Raw genomic sequence first — 24,261 nt, 5'->3', positions numbered from 1 at the left:
CAAGCTACCGGTGGTCAGGGCTGCAGAGAGAGGAACCGGCGGACTATCCGCGCCGTGTCCAAGATCACCGCCTTCTGCATCTGACCCTTGATCCAACCACCTAGCGAGAGTCTCTCAAGATGTTGGTCGAGACTCTTCGCTATTAGACCGTTCACTGAAACGACTATCGGGACAATGATCGTCGAATCAACATCCCACATGGCGGTTATCTCGTGAGCCAAGTCTAGGTACTTACTGGACTTGTCCTTCTCGGCCTTCACGAGATTCTCATCATGGGGGATGGTGATGTCAACGAGCACGGCCCGACGTTGCGATCGATCTATTATCACAATGTCAGGCTTATTGGCTACAATAGTCCTGTCTGTGATGATAGATCGATCCCAATAGAGCGTGGCACGACCATTCTCGAGAACAGGCGCAGGTAAGTACTTGTAGTACGGTACTTCGCGGTCCACAAGGCCATATAGAAGAGCAAGTTGCTGGTGAATAATTCTGGCTACGAGATTATGTCTGTGCAAGTACTCGCCGTTAGCAAGATGAGAACAACCGGAAATGATATGCCTGAGTGACTCTCCGGGACGGCGGCATGCCCGACAAATGTCGACCGTACCGTCCTTCAGGATATATTTCCGATAGTTGTTCGTCATCATCACTTCGTCCGCAATTGCACAGGCAAAACCCTCGGTTTCTCCGAAGAGGTCCCCGAATCGTAACCAGTTCACCGACGCGAGCAGGTCCACATCGGGTCCCGTGAGGGCCTTGTAGAACCGCCCGTGTAGCACCTTACTCTCCCATGCCGCCTTGCGATCCGCAGTACTTAGTACCACAGGTTTGCGCCAGTTCTCGTTTGCCAAGGAGAGCGGCGTGAGGTTCCTGTCTACTGCCACCACATCACGATGCATCTCACACTCGTTGTTAAGGAAATAATTCCTGAGATTGTACACCTCGCGGTTGTGGAGATCCTTGGCGTTTAGGAAGCCTCGGCCTCCACACTTCCGTGGGATGTACAATCTCATAACTGACGAGCGTGGGTGTAGCATGCGATGTGAGGTGAGCAGTGACCGGACCCTCCGATCCAGGGCGTCCAGCTCGGTCTGAGTCCACCTTAGTATGCCAAAGGAGTATGTGAGTAGGGGCATTACCCAGGCGTTGAAGGCGCGCACTTTGTTGCCTCCTGACAAAAGACTGTTAAGGACTTTTGTGAGCCGACTGAAAAAACGCTCCTTCACCGACCGTCTAATACCCTCGTCCTCAATACCCAACGACTGTGACATGCCAAGGTATTTATAGGTTTCTGATTCAGAGATAGATCTGAAAGACATTGTCTCAGAGAGTTGTAAATTTGTTGAATTTACAACCCTCCCCCGCTGTACATGCATAACCGCACATTTATCGACACCAAACTCCATGTTGATGGCACTACTGAAACCTTCGGTGGTTTTCAGTAGCTCCGACAAGTCTTGGCTATTTGGTGCAAATAATTTGAGGTCATCCATGTACAGAAGGTGAGAAATGATTTCACCCTCTCTCCGAAGCCGGCAACCTAGTCCCAAATCCTTCAGCAGGGTACTGAGGGGATTGAGAGCTAGGCAGAACCATAGGGGACTCAGACTGTCACCCTGAAATATTCCTCGCTCAATCCTTATAAAATCCTGCGGGTCAGGGGGGTCATCCCCGTCTCCTGGTTGACGAAGGACTGTGGTCCACTGCCTCATACACGCGCTTAGGAAGGCTCTCAAAGCTGCATCAACTTTATACAACTCTAAGACCCTCCCCAACCATGAATGAGGCACCGAATCATAGGCCTTCTTGTAGTCAATCCAAGCGGCTGAGAGGGCCCCCTTGTTCCGCCGGATTTGTTGGCAGATGGTCATGTCTATGAGGAGGAGCTCTTTAGTACCACGGGACCCAACCCTACATCCATTTTGAGCGGAAGCCAGAATATTGTTTGCGACAATGTGCGCGTTGATTTTTGCTCTCAAAATGGATGTAAGGAGCTTGTAGAGTGTAGGCAAGCATGTGATGGGTCTGTAGTTTTTCGCTTCCGTGGTACTACCGGACTTATAGAGCAGGTAGGTGACACCAGTTGTTAAGGAAGGTGGGAGAGAACCAAGCTCGAGGGCTTGTTGGAATTGTGCTGCCAAGCGCGAGTGCGAGCATCGGAACCACTTTAGCCAGAAGTTGTGCAATCCATCCGGTCCAGGACTTTTCCAATTCTGGGCCGTGCGGATGGCACAACTGACGTCATCCGGGCTGATGGTGACTGCCCCCATAGGTTCGATGAACTCGCACTCACGCTCGACAACACTCATCCAACCCCCCTCGGTATGTCCAACAGGCATCGACCAGATGCTACGCCAGAAGTCAGTCATGGCAGTAGCATCCGGCGGCCGCGTGTCGGGCGTACGAAGGTTGGTTTCCTCCCACTTTCGGTACACCTTCCTTTGGTCACTTTGAAAAAGGCGATTCTGCTGGAATCGATCCACACGCTCTCTGTAACGGCGAATACGGTTTATTATTATTATTATTATATAAACCGAGCACTTTCATTTGATACCAAACTCGACCATACTTTCTTGCAATTAAAATGACCAGAATTGGAAGACCCGATAGCTTTTTAACATTTTAAGCTCTTCTAGCTCAATAACCTCTTGATCGAGCCTGCTCAAAATTTAATGACTAAAATATAATGCCCTCAACTATACGTTCACCCAATTTCATTTAAATTAGAACAAGTTTACTTAAGTTATTGTGTATCAAACTATCCTCTGATAGTTCAGCTTAATAACATCGAAATGCCGGGACGTGCCCCTAGCCAGCCGTGTGTTCCAAGTTGAATGTAAGAACTTCACTTCGCTTCGCTCGCTCGTTCGATAAACGTACAAGTCACTCAACGTGAACAAAGAACATTCTTAGAAGCTTTACGTTACAGTGTTTCTCTTTGATGGTCGTGAATTATGCTCTAGAGATATTCTTTCCATACCACACAGACACGTTGTGCTACTGCGACGAGTTCTGCGACTTCAATCGAGCGCACGACGACTGCTGCCCCGACTACCTGCCCGTGTGCCGCAACCAGACCGCGGACCCGGGGCTTATCCTGCAGCCGTGCCGGCACCGTGGCCAGCTGTACTTGCCCGGCCAGACCCGCGCAGACAACTGCAACACTTGGTAAGTTCACTTCCCAACGTCAGCATCGTTTCAATGGAACAGATTACGTGACATTTTGGAGAAACTTTGCAAAATTCCACTATAAACTTTTCAATCAACAAATAGTTGATGGAATTTAATGAGATGAAACTTTACTCGTGGTATGATCGCACGCGGGTTTATCGGAACCTACGCACCTGCCGCAATACTGAATGTGCATTGAGTACAAGCAAAATTTTAGCACAATCAACAAATATGTAATGGAAATTCTGCGGAATTTAATAACTAGCAAGATTTGTTTACCTGTTGACATAACTATCTACATACATACATTTTAATTATACAAAAGTTTGTAAAGCTCGTTACTGTCGTATCATTGTCGTGGCAGTTGCGACACAGCAGACACAGCTGCATTGAAATCTCATTACTCACGCGTATAAAAAACAGCGAGGTGTTCACGAGAACAGCAGTTTCTATTCACGTACCACGCCCTATGCTGTCATTTTGACGAGTCCGCTGCCAGAGCATTACCAAATCGCTAATCCCACAACACGTTATACCTGGACGTGATTCACTTGCTTACGAAATGCAACGAATTTGTCTGAAATAATGGGGTAAATGGCCCACATCTTGCCTCTCATAATAAGAATAAATCTCGAACACTTATCACCACTTGAAACAAATGACGGAGAGAAAGATTTATGGAATTGTTTAAGATATATGAAACTACATTTACACAACAAAGTGACATTCCGTTTCTTAAACCCCAACGTCACGCTGTAGTCTGCAGGTACTCGTGTATTCCTAACAATATTTGCTTTACAATTTCTTAAGATGGTGTGTGGGAGGGTTCTAAAACGCAAATGGCACAGTATATATTCTATTACGCTAAGTAAACATGACTATTTTGGGCGAGTTACCAAAAAAGTGAGAAGCCTAACAAGTGGGATACCTATCTAAATCATTTACAGTTGAAAAGCTATAAGTAAGTAATTTATGTTTGAAAACAACGTAGTTTCAGTTATCAGATCAGTCAGTAGATATCTAACATTATGGAACACTTACCTTGAATGAGAGGTTCCGTATGTATCTACTACTTTGTTACATAAATATTTTCCAATTTTCTTCTTCTTCACTTGCGTTATATCTGTGTTCAATTATATAGTTCCATTCAAATTATATCCATTCATTCTACCTCAAAGCCGCCTTAAAGTAGTATCGACTGTTATTTTCAAGTCGGACTCAGTACCGATTATTTTACACGTTTTGCCAAATATACAATGAATTTAGCCTTGGTACGTCGGTTGGTTTGTTTACTTTGATCATGACAATTGTTTTTAATTTGCGGCGCTTTAACAATCGGTCTGAACCGTTGTCCGTATTAAGCGTTCGATTCGCCTGACGGTTACACCAGTCAGGGGGCATTACTAACGATTAGGGGACCTAATAGCCAAGATGACAACCGTTTGCATGTTATCATTTCCATACATTATATTATAGCATTTTTAAAAACACCTATGTCACCCACTTAAATTAGTGGCTTTGTGGGCTGTAGACCTCGCGAACCCCTAATACCCCCATGGCTTTACATAGATTTAGTAGTGTCATAAAATAGTTTCATGAAACAGAAACACTTATCAACTGATGGCTGATTGTTTTTAAGTATTTCCGCGCTGGTCATTTCTTACGATAACTACAATCCCACTTTGAGTGCAGATATCTTAAGTGTCTAATTCGCATACATATCACTATGTCCTGAAAAAGGATGATTACAGAAACAGTGTGTTACGTTATACATATGAAACATTGAAGTATATTTGTGACGTTATCTATGAAAAGGGACCTTATTGTCGATGGCGCTTACGCGATTATTAACGATGCTCCGATATAAATACAATACCGCGCGATGCTGTGCGGCATAAGCGCCATCGACAATAAGGTCCCTTTTCATAGATAATGGCCCATTTATTCTAATACTATTGATAGTTCAGCGCTACAAGTCAAGTACAATGCTAGATGTATTTAAAGAGGCAGGTGTCAGATCAATGCCTAGGTGATCGATCTGCCATTCACTCTGAAACTAGTATTTTGGCTCGTTGCCATTTCAATTTGTTTTCAAATGTTTCAACTGCCGAAGTCTATTATTAATAATTTTAACAAAATTATTACTAGCTGTCTATAATAACTTACAAGTATGTTGAGATAACCCAGTCTGCTTGTGTTTTCCAAGACTTGACATGCAGCAAACCAAATATTTAGCACTATTCAAATGGTTTTGAGTTACCAAATATAAATTCCACTTCTACTAGGGATGACTACCTAACATGCACGCGTGTTAACTTACCATTTTTTCTCGAAACTCCGTGTAAGTATAAAGATAAGATTAAGAATAAATATAATATCTGTTAACTTTACTCGTTTCCTTGAGATGCAAAATCATAATAATACCTACACCAAGTTATTTATAGCATTAAGTTAAATTTATATTCTCATTTTAAGTGAATAATGTATATTCTTATGAGAATAAATGTCTTAAACCATAAACCATATAACTTTAGAATAGATTTTAACACAAGTCTTTCTTAAATGTTAGTAGTATACCTTTCTTTACACAATTAACATGATCATTAAATACTTACTGAGAAAATTCTAAGAGCTAAAATTCGTTAGGTTTTTCATTCCTAGTCAGCAAATCTTTACACGTCTTGTACTTAGACTTATCCTTACAATCAGGGTGCAGATATCTCAAGATCCTCAGTAGCAGTAGAGCAGTACTAACTGATAAGTATCCCTCTAGTATCCTACTGAGAGATGTGCGTTGTCGTCAGCAAAGCGTTAATAAGATTATCACCGTGAAATTGTTAACTCACAGTGATGTCACACTTGGCACGAAACCACATAGTACTCATTATTTGTTTACTCCGAGGATTGTGTTCAAATAAGAGCCATTTTGACTTTACTAGCTTTTGTATGAAGCTTCGCGTGAATGTGCAATCTCGGTACAATGTGTTGTTAACTTTTCAGTGGTTAACTGCCACAGACTGCTGTCATGAAGGAAAAATATACCTAGGTTGAAATATAGGTTGTGTAACGGAAAACTACACTTAAAAGCAATGAGAACAAGTCACTTTGTATTACAGTTTCATTCAAAATAAAACCAATAATGTCGTAAAAAAAAGCTTTGCTTAAACTACCATAATCGTTTTGATTTCTTACTAGAAATTTCTAAATAACTTTCGGTGGGAGTTCAATAGCAACTAGCCATATAGTCATACTTGTGTTGTATAGTTTTCTCACTAAAACATTTCATATAGCTTTTACTGTAAAAAAGTTATCAGATCTCAGCAAAATCCCTTGCTCTGCTTGACTTCCCTACACCTTGGTTTAAATATGGCTTGACCATTCCATAGATATTCTATTACATAACAGGTACAATAAAATGTGGAGCATATAATCGTGGTCCTGCGTTGTCATAAACGCCATAATAGTCATAATTAGTCATCTATTGACGTTGATGACGGAGTTATTACGTCATGAGTAATTGTCACACGGTCACGGCCTTGAGCAATCATTTGCCGAATATATTTATAAGGCAATGGACGTTAGTTTATTTCCATAACATTTTCTATTTTCAGTTTTTTCTTCTCAAATATACTTTTGTATGTCACGCTGTTCTCCTTTACAACAGGTCGCATTTCATAACCAAATGTTGTAAGCAAGTTTTATAATTGTATGAAATTTTCCCTCGCTCTGCTCAAAATTCTAATACTGCGTTTGCTATGCACAGAAATTTAGCACGTATATATGTAGTTGCACAAATAGCTATTAAGTAGGTACGGTGTATATTACGACTACTTCCCTTCTATTCATCTGTACGATATTATGAAAGAAAGAAAGAAAATATATTCATTTACGTCAAACCAAACCAGACAAGACATAGATGAGATGGACGTTAAAAAGGACCCACTCAGCGTAATGCTACGGTAAGCCGCAGCGCTGATTTTCATGTGGGGATCTAACTAATAATTAAAGCTAAGGAATATAGACAATAATTAAACTAAACAGTAACACATAGGGGAAAAATAGATACAACAGTAACTAAAAGATGACAAATTAAAGGAGTGTTGTTGATAAAAGTGCGTTTACCTTTAAAAGGGGAAGTCCGGTTATTTAAAATCTGTATTACGGACGTATCTAACTACTGTCATGTCACCACAGATAAAGAAGCGATAAAGGTATCAAGGTAGATTTGCTGCAATTGATTCAGACATTTAGAATGGTTTGTGTTTCCGTTCGGAGATTAGAGCTATAGCGTGATATATTGATATCGATAATGTAAATAGTAAATGTGCCTTTCCACCAGAGAAGAGTCCTTATGCTTCATCTGCAATAAGGACCTTTTTATCAGAATTTCTATAGGAATTTCGGAAGGACCCATCGGTAATGGAAAGCCACAAATAGTTAATTATATCTAACGCCACCGCTCTATAGTATACTATTAGTTAGACGACAGGGGTTAAGGTATCATCCTTTTCGTGGGAGGATAAATTTAAATTTCGAATGGCATTTACACATATTTTGAATATTTTGGCGTAAACAGGTTTAACATACATATGTCGCACATGTGTCGTTGCCAAATGTGACAAACATTGCCCTCCAATTGTAATATAAAATCACAATTAGTTAAAATAAAACTCACATTCCAACATCAAAGTTTCATCACCTGTCAACCGTCAAAATCTTAAAACGTGTACACATCATTGAGTCATATTATGTTAGCATTTAATTTTAGTAGGTGAGCAGGTACTGTTATTGTGTATTTATTTTAACGCACATATTACAAGGACCGTGTACTAGTTCTGATTATGTTTATGATATATATGTAGATAAATATTTATTATAATATTATAGGTACTGTGAACAATTGAACAAACTGAGAAACAATGTAACTTTAAGAGGGCGGTATATAATTATTCATTTCTATTAGCACACGCTACATAAATATACACGGAAAAACGAGTAAATGAATATACAATCAATTTGGTGATTTGTCATTTTGACGGACTGTTAATTTTTTCAACAGTTACGTCATTATCTAATAAATAACGTTATTTTAATAAACATAATTCGTGACAGCTAGTGTCCTTTATAATGACTCGAGGTGACATCATTTTTGTAAGGATTAATGATAATTGTAAACAAATTACGCAGATGACTACTGTAGGCCCGGTATTTCCTCTTTTAAATCCTATAGACAACATTCATAATATTTGGCCAACACTCCAGCGTTCCACATTTTAACAAATTTATATGTTCACACTTATATTTTGCCACATTTCTACACATTTAGGTACAAACTTCGTTAAAAGGGAGTTTCACCAAGAGGCGTCAGATCGGATAAGATCAAAGGAGGGCAAGCGCAGTAAATAAACCGAACGCCTACTTTATTTGTGTGGCAACGATGGATGGATTGGCCATTGGCACTGCATTCTAATAGATTGTTCAAGAACGTGCTCCAGACGTCTTTGCTTTTCTTTAAATTTCACATTGGTCTAACTAAGACTACAATTTGAATCGATAAAGATGTCTAACTCTGTAGACCAGTCAGTTGTAAATCAAATCCTGCACATGACATCGTAATGGGCACCGCATGCGTATGCGCCTAGCACAAACGACTTGATTGACACCACAAAGACCGATATCGAATGTGCTCTCATCAATATGCAAGCAATAATCGTCTTTAATGTTATGCACGGGTATCGTAAATTCCGCTAAGGTACCGTTAGAGCCAAGGTGACTGCAATGACCTAGGTCTTAGTCATTTTTCATTGTGGCTATAAATCATATCGTCGTCATCACTCATTATTGTCTCATATTGTGATATGTGTACAGGTACAAAACAAAATGATAAACGCATCGTTAATTTTACGTGGCTTTGTGGTAAAATACCATTTAAATCGCGATTTCATGGTCTCAAATCTAGCTTGGTATTTTAAAATGCAAATCGATAAATAACTTGAAATCGAAACAGGTCTACCTACCTTCCTGAATGATGCTTTAAATTATCTGAATTTGCTAGTTTTATAAATTAGATATCTAAATCGCTACAGTGATTGAGGAATTTCGCCTAATCTGCAAGTATTTTAAAGGAGACAAGTCATGTGCTAGTTAAAATGATATCATGAATTTCAGAACTACAAGATGTAGGTGTAATAAAAATCAGTTTAAGGGCATATTCAGTATCGTGTTCTGATTAGGAAAAACTAAAATTGGAAGGTTTTTTTGACGACTTCAATTCTCAAGTCTTCAATTTTTTGTTACACCTCGTATAAGCATTTTAAGTCGATACACATAGTATTTCTATAATTGTCGACAGCGAATGCGTTCACGACGAGGGGACGAAGAAGACGGAGTGGTCGTGCGAGCGCGACGCATGCCTGATGAGCGACGACGTGGTGTACGGCGTGAACCAGCCCGGCCTGGGCTGGCGCGCCTACAACTACTCGCAGTTCTACGGGAAGAAGCTGAAGGACGGGCTCACTTACAAGCTGGGTGAGTACTGGTTACACTCACATACAGGTACACGAGGCTTCCCCAAAAGAGTGTTCAGGAGGTCTAGCATGAGTTGCGTTCTCGAGCGCGAGACCATACTTGAAGTCGCGCTAGATGTATGGAGTCGCGCGCGAGAACGCAACTCACGCTAGACCGCCTGAAATTTCCTTCTTCAGTACTAGAGAGTCATGTCTAACAGGTTTAGAAAGAATCTGCATCTAAATGAAAGCTCAGGAGATGCAAGGTTATCTGTGTTAACCATGATAGTAGCAAATAAATTATAAATTACAATTCAAACTAGCGACCCGCTTCGGCTTCGCACGGGTTACACAAAACCGTAACAAATGATTACACATAAATCTTCAAGAATAACTCTATTGATAGGTGAAGACCGCATGAAAATCCGTTCAGTAGTTTTTGAGTTTGCACGAACATATAGTTCGTCCGGCGGCGTAAGAGCCAAAAGCTATAAAGATAAGCTAATTAGTCATCTATTGTTAAAAGAGCATAAGTGGTTTCTTACATATATGAAAGGCTAACGTAAACGTTTGCATTAGGTTTCAATATCAAATGGCGTGACTAAAAATGCAAATGCAATAACAAACATCTGGAGGGTAGGGCTGCAACAAACGGGAAAAGTCCATCTAGTATTCCGTTGGAACTGATTTAGTGATAACGTGTTTATACTATTTAAGTTGTTTTGGTAAAAATGTTTCGTCCGTGGGTAGATAAAAAGAAAACCAGTACAAGTGCTCGAACTCATTTAAACAGTCAAAGTAAGCAAATAGTCAAAAATGTGTACAATGGACTTTTTAGAGAAATTGGACCTACAGCATTAAAAATAATTTTTAAGAAAAAAAAACCGACTTCTATGGGGGCCGGTGAAAGATTATTGTAGATTGTGTACTATGTATGTAGAAAAGGAGGTAAAACCACCCACTTGTCTACTAGCATTTCGCATCCGTAAGGGTCGTAGTTCTAGCCTAACCTAACTCACTTCTCTGATAGCAGTTCGGTTCTGTGAGGATCGCAGTTCGAACCTAATCAAACCCACTTTTCAAGTAGCATTTCGTTTCTGTAAGGCTCGCAGTTCTAACCTAACCTAACCCTTGTTCGGTTCTGTGAAGATCGCAGTTCAAACCTAACCTAACCCACTTAACGGCGCATGCGGTGCGGTGTACGGGGGTTTGAGCGGGAGGGGCTAGTAAGATTGGCATCATCATACTTTATACCTACATTTTATGGTAGGTAATCATAGTGGTTTATTTAGTTAAGGTATCATAGTGGATTTCCGGGTTAAGGTCCGGGTTCGAGTCTGGGTCCGAGTCCGGGTCCGAGTCCGGGTCCGAGTCCGGGTCCGCGTCCGGGTCCGAGTCCGGGTCCGACTTTGGGTCCGAGTCCGGGTCCAGTCCGGGTCCGAGTCTGGGTCCGAGTCCGGGTCAAGGTCCGGGTCCGAGTCTGGGTCCGAGTCCGGGTCCAGTCCGGGTCCGAGTCCGGGTCCGAGTCCGGGTCAAGGTCCGGGTCCAGTCCGGGTCCGAGTCCGGGTCCGAGTCCGGGTCAAGGTCCGGGTCAAGGTCCGGGTCCGAGTCCGGGGCAAGGTCCGGGTCCGAGTCCGGGTCCGAGTCCGGGTCCGAGTCCGGGTCCGAGTCCGGGTCCGAGTCCGGGTCCGAGTCCGGGTCCGAGTCCGGGTCCGAGTCAGGGTCCGAGTCCGGGTCAAGGTCCGAGTCCGGGTCCGAGTCCGGGTCCGAGTCCGGGTCCGAGTCCGAGGCCGGGTCCGAGTCCGGGTCAAGGTCCGGGTCCGAGTCCGGGTCAAGGTCCGGGTCCGAGTCCGGGTCAAGATCCGGGTCGGAGTCCGGGTCAAGGTCCGGGTCCGAGTCCGGGTTCTGTTCTGGTCATCATCAGCAGTTCCACTTCATCAAATGCCACAGTTTTTAATGTAAATGTTTGATTTTATGATGAAGTTAAAAAAAAATCTATACGCATGACTTTAAGATTTGAGGAGTTCCCTCGATTCCTCATGGATCCCTTCATCAGAACTCGATCTGGACAAAAATGTGGCTTAAAAACTTAATTTGCTTAACAAACATAACGAAGAGGAAAAATCGCCAAACGTGAACTATGCGTCGTTGAAGAGTTCTGTTCTGATCATCATCAGCAGTTCCACTTCATCAAATGCGACAGTTTTTAATGAAAATGCTTGATTTTCTGATGTAAATACAAAAACCTCTATACGCATGACTTTAAGATTTGAGGAGTTCCCTCGATTCCTCATGGTTCCCTTCATCAGAACTCGAGCTTGACAAAAATGTGGCTTAAAAACTTAATTTGCTTAACAAACATAACGAAGAGGAAAAATCGCCAAACGTGAACTATGCGTCGTTGAAGAGTTCTGTTCTGATCATCATCAGCAGTTCCACTTCATCAAATGCGTCAATTTTTAATGAAAATGCTTGATTTTCTGATGTAAATACAAAAATCTCTATACGCATGACTTTAAGATTTGAGGAGTTCCCTCGATTCCTCATGGATCCCTTCATCAGAACTCGATCTTGACAAAAATGTGGCTTAAAAACTTATCTTGCTTAACAAACATAACGAAGAGGAAAAATCGCCAAACGTGAACCTTGCGTCGTTGAAGAGTTCTGTTCTGATCATCATCAGCAGTTCCACTTCATCAAATGCGACAGTTTTTAATGAAAATGCTTGATTTTCTGATGTAAATACAAAAATCTCTTACGCATGACTTTAAGATTTGAGGAGTTCCCTCGATTCCTCATGGATCCCTTCATCGGAACTCGATCTTGACAAAAATGTGGCTTAAAAACTTAACTTGCTTAACAAACATAACTAAGAGGACAAATCGCCAAACATGAACTATACGTCGTTGAAGAGTTCCGTTCTGATCATCATCAGCAGTTCCACTTCATCAAATGTCACTTTTCTGGATGTATATGCTTGATTTGTTGATAAAAACCCAAAAATCACTATATGTATGCCTTTAAGATTTGAGGAGTTCCCTCGATTCCTCATGGATCCCATCATCAGAACTGGGTTTTGACAAAAACGGGACCAATCTGTATGCATATACATACAATCAAAAACTCGGTACAAGTGAAAGAGCCACCAATACCAACGTAGAAGCAAAAAAGTTTCCGAAAATTGACAACTTCACAGAAGATCTCATAAGTCGAATAATTTATGACAGCTATAGACAAAATATTGTTGTGACTATTGATAGCCTTCTGAAAAAAATCCAAGAGTGTGATGAAAATTTTCCTTATGGCAGAACGACACTTTGTGAGTACCTAAAGCATACTGGATTTTCCTATGAAACCCTTGACAAACGTCAGAAAATCATGGAATCACCTCGACTTGTAGATCTCAGAAAAGAATATTAAAAAAAAATACGAGAATTTCGGTCCGTAGGTCGAAATATAGTTGTGACAGATGAAACGTGGTATGACACTCACGACATTGTGAAGAAAGGTTGGGTTGATACGTCCGGTAAATGCTGCCTTAACGCTCCTTGTTCCAGGGGACAACGCGTTATAATACTTATTGCTGGATCTAAACACGGAAGTGTACCAGGATCCCTTCTTTTATCTGCTAAGAATATTAAAACCTGTTCAGCAGACTACCATGAAGATATGACTGCGAATCTTTACGAAAAGTGGTTTCAAGAGCAATTACTACCGAACTTGCCACCAAATAGTGTTATTGTGCTAGACAACGCCTCCTATCATTCCAGGCAAGCTGAAAAGTCTGTTTATATTTGTATACATAACAAACAGACGCGGCGGTGGACTTTGTCTTATATGAGGTATAGGGATAAGCTACTTTGATCCTAAAACAATATCCATCTATGTCTGTGGTCATTTACTTAGTTCAAAAGCATTGTGTGTGGTCTAATAACCGTTAAAAATAAATGCAACATAAAATCAGACCGCAATGACATTACAATGACAGCTACTGACGCCGCGACAAGGTTCTAATACTTTTAATCGTGTCCCCGCCCACGCAACGGTTTGTCGAGCCTTGTATAGCATCATTCGTAATAATGACGCTCCTTGGTCCTTCGCATATGTGGATTCTTTGAGACTTATGCCAACAACAACTATACAATATAAATAGGTTAAGTACTGGACATGGAATGTCAATATTCTGTTCACCCTAACGTTGGCCGACCAGAAAGGTCAAATCGTGACAACTGTGACTAAAACTGGTACAACCGTAGTTACACTAGATCACACTTTGCAGACAATATTTTAAACCTTCCATATTTCAGTACTGTACAATAATTAGGTGTCTGTTAGAGATGTACCTATATCTGAATTGTACCTACAGTTCACCAACGATATACCTACCTATTTTAGGGTACCATGGCCAAAATCACAAAAACGGTAGGTACCCCCTATAGTTTCATCATGTCCCTCTGTCTTTCAGTCCATATATTATTACAGCCATGTTGTATGTGTTATGTAAGCTGATTCTTGCTTACTTTAGTTGTTAATATCTGGGAGACCGGGCTTTGCTCGGAAAACATATAAAAACGCAAGAAATGCGGGTTTTCCCAGGGATAAGACCTAGCTAGATCGATTTTTCGCCCCCGAATATAGCAAACTTTATCGAAATCATTCGAGCCGTTTCCAAGATCTCCGAAATATATGATATAAATAAACAAGAATTGATCGTTTAAAGGTATTAGAGCATTTTCATTTAAACTTGTATGTACTTTAAAGCGCGACTTAAGTCATGATTCAGTAACGTCTAACCGTTACATTCCTGACAAAATGTTTTGTGACGATTGCTAACCGGCCGTTAATGGTACACAGTTAAGTGATAATGCCCATTAGATAGATAGATAGATTATCAAAATCCAAAAACTGGGCGGTTAAGTTGTTTGAACTGTTCACCACCAAAAGTAGTGCAAAATGCAACTAAAATGTCGCTTTGTCCGACTAAATTGAGTTGCGGTAATTGACAATCGTGACTTCACCATTCAATAGAATCAATTGCCAACTTTTCACTAAATCACGATTCAACTCTTGAAACGATCGCAGTAAGATCTATTTTCGATTGAGATACCTGCCTCTACTTCTAATTTGGATGGCGTCAGATAAATCTAACATTTTATCGTTGAATGTGTCAATAAGAGGTAATTTACATACAATATGAGTGAATTGAGTGAGTAATAAAGTGTGTTGATATACTTATGTATAATAGAGGCTACCAAAAAGTGCTTATTTAACGTAATTTACACAGACCTAAATAGGTAGTATAGGTACACATATACAGGTCATTGTATGAATCCCACTTAAGCAAAACTTTAAATGTAATCAACCAGGCTCGTAAGTAAAAAAAAAAGAAAAAAAAACTATCATTTATTTCAGGCTTTTAGCCCATAAAACACTGAGACAAATCACAGAATACACAATACAAGTACTTAAACGACACAATAGCAAACAATATAGGTACAGAACAATATAAAATAATGAATATAAAATGTCACCAAATAAATTATAAATTACGTAATCTAACTAGAATCTAAGGTACGTCATTTGTAAGTAAATGATTTTATCTACACACATATCATAAACTCTCTATGATGCCTTCAAAATCCGTAAATAATGGCCCACATTACGATAAACTGTTTTGTTACAGCAAATTTCTTATCTGTGAAAATGTGGTAATAGCTTCATTACTATATCAAAATCGATTTGGTAATGAAATTAAAATTTCGAACATCTCTGAAAAAAAAGGAATTTGATTTGACCCCTATTCTAATATCAGTCGAGATGACGTTTTATTCGAAATCAAATGTCAATTGCATACAATATTGACAAATCTCGCTTGTAAGTTGGTATCGGACGATATGGTAATCGACCCCGACTCTAGTTTGTCTCTGAATAAAAAAAAAAAACTACGGATGCGTGACATGCGTGAAAAAAGTTTTCATTTGCCGCCATTTGACGTACAGTTTATCTTTTAATTAGTTTGTAGTAAAAAATAATTTGTTTTGTTGTTTTTAAAGTAACTATAACAAAAGTTTCGTGTAAAATGTGCGATAAAGATATTTCGGAGACGCCATCTCATATCCGCGAGTTCCGCCAGAGAGGAAAGTGCCCCAATGTCGGTTGTAATATGAGGTTAGTGAATATATCATAGAAAGTTTATAATATGTGTGTAGATAAAGCAGTGTATATAACTGTACATAATGAGGCATTAAAACACTCGTGTGATACTATTATGAAACTCATTTCATTCGTTTCATAAACCCACACTCGTATTTTAATGCCTTTCATTATGTAGCAGTCACATAAACTACTATTATTTCACGTATTTTTATCAGTATTTTTTTTTTTTTACTTAGTTAATAAAACTCGGCGTGGTATACAGGGTCATTTTTGGACCGTTAGCCATATTGTGCGAGGTGATTAGGTAGGCCATACTGAACAACTTTTTCTATGGGACTAAAAAACACTGACTACTGTGTGTTTTGTCAGTGAGTATAAGTATAAAAAAATCTGAAAAATTGCAATTAACTAATTTAATTAGGATCGAACAATAACCAGATACCCGTTCGTGCAACCGACTGCATTAGAACGAGACGCATGCGCTCATAATCAGATTAATTTGAATTTTATTGTGTAGTATCCTACCAGAATAGAAATAGGAAATGCAAATGAGTAATATTAAAATGACGCAATATATATAAATCTTCGAGCAACACCGGCTTCCGACACATCAGAAGGGAGGGGCCCAAGCGATATCTCACCGTACAAATCTTTCTGTCATTTTTCGCGGGGGGAAAGGTGCACACAGTCGCACTTCTCACACACTTACATACAAAATCCAATCTGCAATGACGACACAAATACATAGAAAATGACACACGTCAAAGACAAATCTTGCAAACCTCGATCTCTTTTTGTGTACGGACGAGTGACAAGTGTCATAACACGCACACTAACACATTTTCGTTGAAGTATGTTATTGTATTCTGAGAGACGAGAAGTCGGATTTGTCGCTCGACCGATCCGCAATTTGTACTGAGCGAGCAAAATCGATAAATCCAACAATTACATGAGACTAAAATATAATAATTGTGTTTGAATGTCATTAAACGTATGATATGTAAAAAAAAATATTACATGTGAAATGTAACACTTTCTTTTTGTAAATTTGATGTCCCCGACCTCTTTTTATAACAAAAAACCGAGCAAACAGGCATTTTTGTGCAGCAGTGTTCACGCGCGCGTCTGGACTCGGTCTAGTGTAAAATCCAAGTGCAACTAGTTTTATTACCCGCGCTAGATTAGATTGACGCGCTAATCTTGTACCTCGGCAGAGGGGAAATAGTGCGAATGCCGCCTCCCTTCCGTGTTGCTCGAAGATATAAATCCTATAAAAGTCATCATTGTTACAATTTGGTCATATCCAGCGTAATAAAATTCAACGTTATGTTTAGTTAATTGGTGGATTTAAATATGTATTTAAGCGTGTTTCAAAACAAATTTATATTTATACACAAGTTTAATATGCATAAACCAATTAATAACCGTCAAATAACAAAACCAGTTATATCAGTTATTTAGGAATATTAACAAATCAATAATACTCTTACCTGTGGGGACTGGATATCGGGTAGACACGAGTTTTTAGCACATGCTGGAATCAGAATCAGAAATTTATTTGTATAACATAGGTAATGAATACAGGTGGTACTTTTAATACATTTCGATCACTATGTTTTATGTCTATTTTTCACTATGTGTCTGGTCCAGCTTAATCGAACGAGCGAGCGAAGCGAAGTGTAGTTCTTCGAACGAGCGAGCGAAGCGAAGTGAAGTTCTTACATTCAACTAGGAACACGCGGATGGCTAGCGGCACGTCCCGGCATTTCGATGTTTTTAAGCTGAACTGTCAGAAGATAGTTTGATACTCAATAACTTAAGTAAATTTGTTCTAATTTAAATGAAATTGGGTAAACTTGTAGTCGAGGGCATTATATTTTAGTCATTAAATTATGAGCAGGCTCGATCGAGGGGTTATTGAGCTAGAAGACCTTAGAAGGCCAAAAAGCTGTTTGTGAGGGGTCTTGCTAATCTGGTCATTTTATTTGCAAGAAAGTATGGTCGAGTTTGGTATCAAATGAAAGTACTCGGCTTACACTTTTATGTATGTAAATAAATGACTTTTTATTACTTTTATAATATCGTTTTTAAATTTAGCATTTTGAAATAATTAGCAAGATAAAAATAAACATAATTTTAATTTGACATTTGTCAGGAAATATTTCGGCTTACCACAGATACAGTATCAGTTAAGGGCTCCACAGACCTTGCAATAAATCCACGCGATTTTTGATCCATTGCCGCCTATAGCGCGACATAAAATAGTAGAAATGAAATAAAATGGAACTCAAAAATTTCCATACTATAGTCGGTCAACCAAGTTTGTCAGTAGAGAAAAGCGCGATAAATAAAATTTGGAAATTTTCTATGCGACGATAACCCATCGCGCCTACATTTTTAAAATTTGCCGCTATTTTCTACTGACGGAAATGGCTTGACAGACTATAAATTGTTGCCATGTGTAAGCATTTTACGTCAAAAATGTGACAGTTACGTAGAAAGTGGCGCCCTCATTTATTAACCGACTTCCAAATCTCAAAATGTTTGTTACTCCATATCTCCGTCATTCCTGGACCGATTTTGAAAATTATTTTTTGATTGTATATATAATTGTATATGCATAGAGTCAGACCAAGAAAAGTCTGCAGTGGATTTTATAGCCCACGCAGTGCAAGTGTCATTTATACGTCATAATTTCATAGAAGTTTGACGTTTAAAATAACACTTTCACTGCGTGGGCTAAAAACGCAGTTCTGATGTAGGATCCATGAGGAATCGAGGGAACTCCTCAAATCTTATAGGCATACATGTAGTGATTTATGTGTTTTTATCAACAAATCAAGCATATACATTAAAAAAAAGTGACATTTCATGAAGTGGAACTGCTGATGATGATCAGAACGGAACTCTTCAATGACGCATAGTTCACGTTTGGCGAGTTGTCCTCTTCGTTATGTTTGTTAAGCAAGTTAGTTTTTAAGCCACATTTTTGTCAAGCTCGAGTACTGATGATGGGATCCACGAGGAATCGAGGGAACTCCTCAAATCTTAAAGGCATGCGTATAGAGATTTTTGTATTTTCATCAGAAAATCAAGCATTTTCATTAAAAACTATCGCATTTGATGAAGTGGAACTGCTGATGATGACCAGAACGGAACTCTTCAACGACGCATAGTTCACGTTTGGCGATTTGTCCTCTTCGTTATGTTTGTTAAGCAAAAGTTAAGTTTATAAGCCACATTTTTGTCAAGCTCGAGTTCTGATGATGGGATCCATGAGGAATCGAGCGAACTCCTCAAATCTTAAAGGCATGCGTATAGAGATTTTTGTATTTTCATCAGAAAATCAAGAAATTACATTATAAACTGTCGCATTTGATGAAGTGGAACTGCTGATGATGACCAGAACAGAACTCTTCAATGACGCATAGTACACGTTTGGCGATTTCGAATTTCGATTTTGACGGAGCTGGCCCTGGAGCCAGAACTGGACCTGGATCCGGGCTCTTATCTGGACCTAAACCCGAACCTGGACCTGGACTTGGACCTGGACCTGGATTTGGACCAAGACCTAGATCTGGACCTGGTCCTGGACCCGAAACTGGACCCGGACCCGTACTTGGACCCGGAACCGGACCTTGACCCGGAAAACCACTGATACCTAAACTAAATAAACCACTATGATTGCTTACCATAAAATGTAGGTATAAAGTATAATGATGCCAAACTTACTAGCCCCTTCCGCTCAAACCCCCGTACACCGCACCGCACGCGCCGTTAAGTGGGTTAGGTTAGGTTTGAACTGCGATCTTCACAGAACCGAAATGCTATCAGAGAAGTGAGTTCGTTAGGCTAAAACTGCGACCCTCACAGAAACGAAATGCTACCTACTAGAAAACTGGGTGGTTTTACCTCCTTTTCTACATAGTGCACCATCTATGTACAATAATCTTTCACCGGCCCCCATAGAAGTCGTTTTTGGTGTTCCGTACAAAACTTTGTTCACGGAACACTTATGGGATCACTTCGGTCTTGCAAATCAGTTAAATGCGTTTTTATTTCTTAAAAATTATTTTCTACTATTTTATGTCGCACTATACGAGTAAATAGGTGCAACAAAGTCAATCGCTCTATATAATTTTTGGCAAACCGCGAGTTCTTAGTTCGGGGCGAACTACTAGTTTCTTCGAGCAACACGGAAGGGAGGCGGCATTCGCACTATTTCCCCTCTGCCGAGGTACAAGATTAGCGCGTCAATCTAATCTAGCGCGGGTAATAAAACTAGTTGCACTTGGATTTTTCACTAGACCGAGTCTAGACGCGCGCGTGAACACTGCTGCACAAAAATGCCTGTTTGCTCGGTTTTTTGTTATAAAAAGAGGTCGGGGACATCAAATTTACAAAAAGAAGGTGTTACATTTCACATGTAATATTTTTTTTTACATATCATACGTTTAATTACATTCAAACACAATTATTATATTTTAGTCTCATGTAATTGTTGGATTTATCGATTTTGCTCGCTCAGTACAAATTGCGGATCGGTCGAGCGACAAATCCGACTTCTCATCTCTCAGAATACAATAACATACTTCAACGAAAATGTGTTAGTGTGCGTGTTGTGACACTTGTCACTCGTCCGTACACAAAAAGAGATCGAGGTTTGCAAGATTTGTCTTTGACGTGTGTCATTTTCTATGTATTTGTGTCGTCATTACAGATTGGATTTTGTATGTAAGTGTGTGAGAAGTGCGACTGTGTGCACCTTTCCCCCCGCGAAAAATGGCAGAAAGATTTGTACGGTGAGATATCGCTTGGGCCCCTCCCTTCCGATGTGTCGGAAGCCGGTGTTGCTCGAAGACTAGTTTAGTAAATCTAGTTCAACGGTGTGCAAATGTTTAACACTGGCCTTGAATAATAAGAATGCTCATAATTATATCATCCATTGTTGACCGACTTCAAGAAGACGTTTTAATTCGGGTGTAGGTATGTATTTTTGGTAGCATAAATGTTACGCGAATGAATTGTGATTGTGTGTGAGCATTTAATTTAGCTGCATTAGCGAATATTTGATTTTGAACATACTGGTATATAATAGTCGAGTCCTACCCTACAGCAGACGTCAATTTCTACTTGAAACGAGATGTTGGAATGACTTTAAGGTACCTACGTTCTTAGGCGTTGGGTGAGAAAGAAAAGGGCGTCAACACAAACACATAGAGTTAGACCAAGAAAAGTCTGCAGTGATTTTGATAGCCCACGCAGTGCAAATGTTATTTATACGTTATAATTTCATAGAAGTTTGACGTTTAAAATAACACTTGCACTACGTGGGCTATCAAGATCGCTGCAGACTTTTCTTGGTCTAACTTGGGTGCATTACATTTGTTATAATTACTTTTCATATATTATAGTTTGATATATCGTTATTTTGAATAAGCCTTTATAACAGATTGCCTACTGAACTAAAAATCATTACGGATCACTCGCTGTTTCATAGGGAATTGAAAAGATTTTTATTGAGAAGTTGCTTTTACACAGTGGATGAAATTTATGATAATGTTTAAGATTTAGGATTATCTTTACATTTTATTAAGTGTTTAATAATTTTAGTTTTAAGCCATGTATTTCAAACACAATACCTGTATTGTTTTATTGAATAAATATATGACTATGACTATAATGGCATACTACCGTAATACCTAATTAACGGTATACATAATGTTATTATGGGTATAATGGTCATAAGGTATATTTACACTTCGTCTAATATACATTGCCATAATTATTACATACTCTAAAGCATATTATTTGTTATAACAAGTGACATCACATAAATATTTATGTGGCATAATAGTTGCATGACATAAATGGGTTAGGTTAGGTTGGAACTGCGACTCCGCATAAACGAATAACTACCTAACAAAAGGAGGGTTAGGTTAGGTTAGAACTTTGACCCTCCGTAGAATAAAATACTCTAGGAAAAAAGTGGTTTAGGTTAGGTTTGAACTGCGGCCCCCGCAGAACGAAAACCGTGGAAAAATTGGTTAGGTTAGGTTAGAACTGCGGCCTCCCTAGAATGAAATAGCTAGCAAAAGCAGTAGTCTGCGTACTAGTTATAAAAAGTATGTAAAACTTTACGTTATCGGTAAATGAAATATGACAAAAAAATTTATACAATATATGTATTTATACTTGATAAAATTGTATGAAGTATTACGTTATACAAAAATATAATATAACAAATGTCATTATAAAATATATCTATATACTATTTGAAAATTATGCATTATATCAATGACAGTTTAGATGAAATCACAATATAATAAAGGAAACGTATAATAAAAATTACATTATAACATACAATAATATATCAAGTGGCGTTATAACAAATGTATGATAGTTTTTTTATAATTATATTAAGCATTACACACCCGTCTAACTTCTATCTTCAGTTCTTCATTGCTATTCGTTGACATTAAGAGCGTAGTGTTGACAAGTTATTACGACCCAATCTAACACTTACGGGAACTTCGATGCGTTTTATACCAGTAAGTGATAAATTAATCTATCATTACAAATTAAATTGTAAAACCTGTTCATGACATTTTGTGTCGAGAACGTCACTTTCTGTTAATTACTAATCCTGCTTTTCTCCAGGCACGCTGCCTCTGAGCCCCGAGACGCAGCGTATGCTACCCATCGAGTACGACTCGGACGCGCCCCTGCCCGACAGCTTCGACGCTCGGCAGCGCTGGCCCGGCTACATCACACCCATCGTCGACCAGGGCTGGTGCGGCTCTGATTGGGCTGTGTCCATCGCCTCCATTGCGTCAGACCGGTGAGTGTGGACGCTCCTTATCGGACAGAGCCACGCTCGGCAGCGCTGGCTCGGCTACATCACACCCATCGTCGACCAGGGCTGGTGCGGCTCTGATTGGGCTGTGTCCATCGCCTCCATCGCGTCAGACCGGTGAGTGTGGACGCTCCTTACCGGACAGAGCGACGCTCGGCAGCGCTGGCCCCGCTACAACATGGTGGCTTAGGGGTGTGGCCTCATTCGTTTCCGGCCTGTGTGTGAAAGAAAATAATACCAAAATTCCAGTAGACAAGTATATGGACACAGGTAAGGTAATAAAATATAATTCTTACAACATACTAATTTAAAAGATACAGCAGAAGGGTAAAGAGTCACAAAGACTAACGTTGCAAGTGAAAGTTTCATGTGAGGTACCTAACGCAAGTGATAGCTAGCTAGCATTCAGTAGCTCGTAATAATGAAAGTGACTGAAGAGCAAAACAAGGTCACCCGGAACCTCAGCCCACATTGTATGGCCAAACTAAGTGGATCAGGTTTGAGGACCTCGCGTAGGATGCGATATTCTAAGGCTCCAGCATAAAGGCGTATGTCTTTTAACATTATTCATCCACATATACCCTTATTTCTTTGAATCCGTACAATTATTGCAGTGATTAAGTTCGCATACCTTAGCAGGATTGTGACTGATTTTGTTGCGAATTGTAATTCATTCGATTAGGCTTGTTATATTTAAATGATAGGTACCTGATTAGACACAAGTTTTGAAATCAAAGTTTCTTTTTGGCGTAAATTGAATCCAAACACAGACCACTAAGCGGTCCGGTACCTATTGTAAGTATGTATGTATAAGTTACCTAAAAGTTAAGATTCACAAAGCGGTCAAACATTTATTGTTATTTACCATTGAATTACACTGGTTCAATGTACCAAAAGTACCTAAACGTACCGATGGAATACAGATGTAGGCCCTTATTTTAAATGCAGAGCTTCAAGTGTAATAAATCTTGAACCATAGGTCAGTGCCTCGAAGGTAAACAGTTTCATCTCTATGTTATTAGGTGACTATGCGCTTGACTCATAAAACCCTTAGAAACATATGACAGATAGTCATTCACTGATTTATTGTTCCCATTGTCGCAATCTATGGAAGTGATCTACAGTATATTACACTATTGTAAATTTAACTTTTATCAGGTGGGCGTTCGCATGATGACCATAAATCACAGTGATAGGCTATAAAGCTTATATCCACAGGATGACAATTTCAACATTTCCTTCCATTAAATTTATGGCAGCAAAAGCTGGATCTGTTTTATTATGATTTCCGGTCACCACAAAACTGTAATTCAAACTAGCCAATATGCTGAAGTTACAGAGGGAGGGAACATTCTTTTGGATATTCTTTTGGATTTCCAAAAAATATGTTTTGTCTAACAAAGAATGGATTGTCAGATTCCCTATTCTTGTATTAACACCTGTCCAACTGTTGTGAAGTTAGAGCTTGCAGGCGTGTAGAATTAAAAGCTTGGCGCGACATAGCTACCAGAAAACTTTTTAACAGTGCGAGCCATATGGTCTCGTCTTGGCAACATTTTACATGAACGT

At 39.5% G+C, this 24,261-nt stretch overlaps 1 protein-coding gene across 1 annotated transcript in view; it reads left to right on the top strand.

Moving 5' to 3' along the window:
* Positions 1 to 24,261, top strand: part of LOC134800567 (tubulointerstitial nephritis antigen) — a 60,721-nt gene that overhangs the window by 24,198 nt on the left and 12,262 nt on the right. The window contains exons 3-5 of the mRNA XM_063773056.1: positions 2,991 to 3,171; positions 9,527 to 9,702; positions 22,497 to 22,677. Of these exons, the coding sequence (XP_063629126.1) occupies positions 2,991 to 3,171; positions 9,527 to 9,702; positions 22,497 to 22,677 (538 nt within the window). The remainder of the gene's footprint in view (positions 1 to 2,990; positions 3,172 to 9,526; positions 9,703 to 22,496; positions 22,678 to 24,261) is intronic.

Source organism: Cydia splendana, chromosome 20 (assembly GCF_910591565.1).
Source record: "Cydia splendana chromosome 20, ilCydSple1.2, whole genome shotgun sequence".
Classification (NCBI taxonomy): domain Eukaryota; kingdom Metazoa; phylum Arthropoda; class Insecta; order Lepidoptera; family Tortricidae; genus Cydia; species Cydia splendana.
Note: the sequence above shows the minus strand (reverse complement) of the source record. Positions and strands in the feature narration are given on the sequence as shown.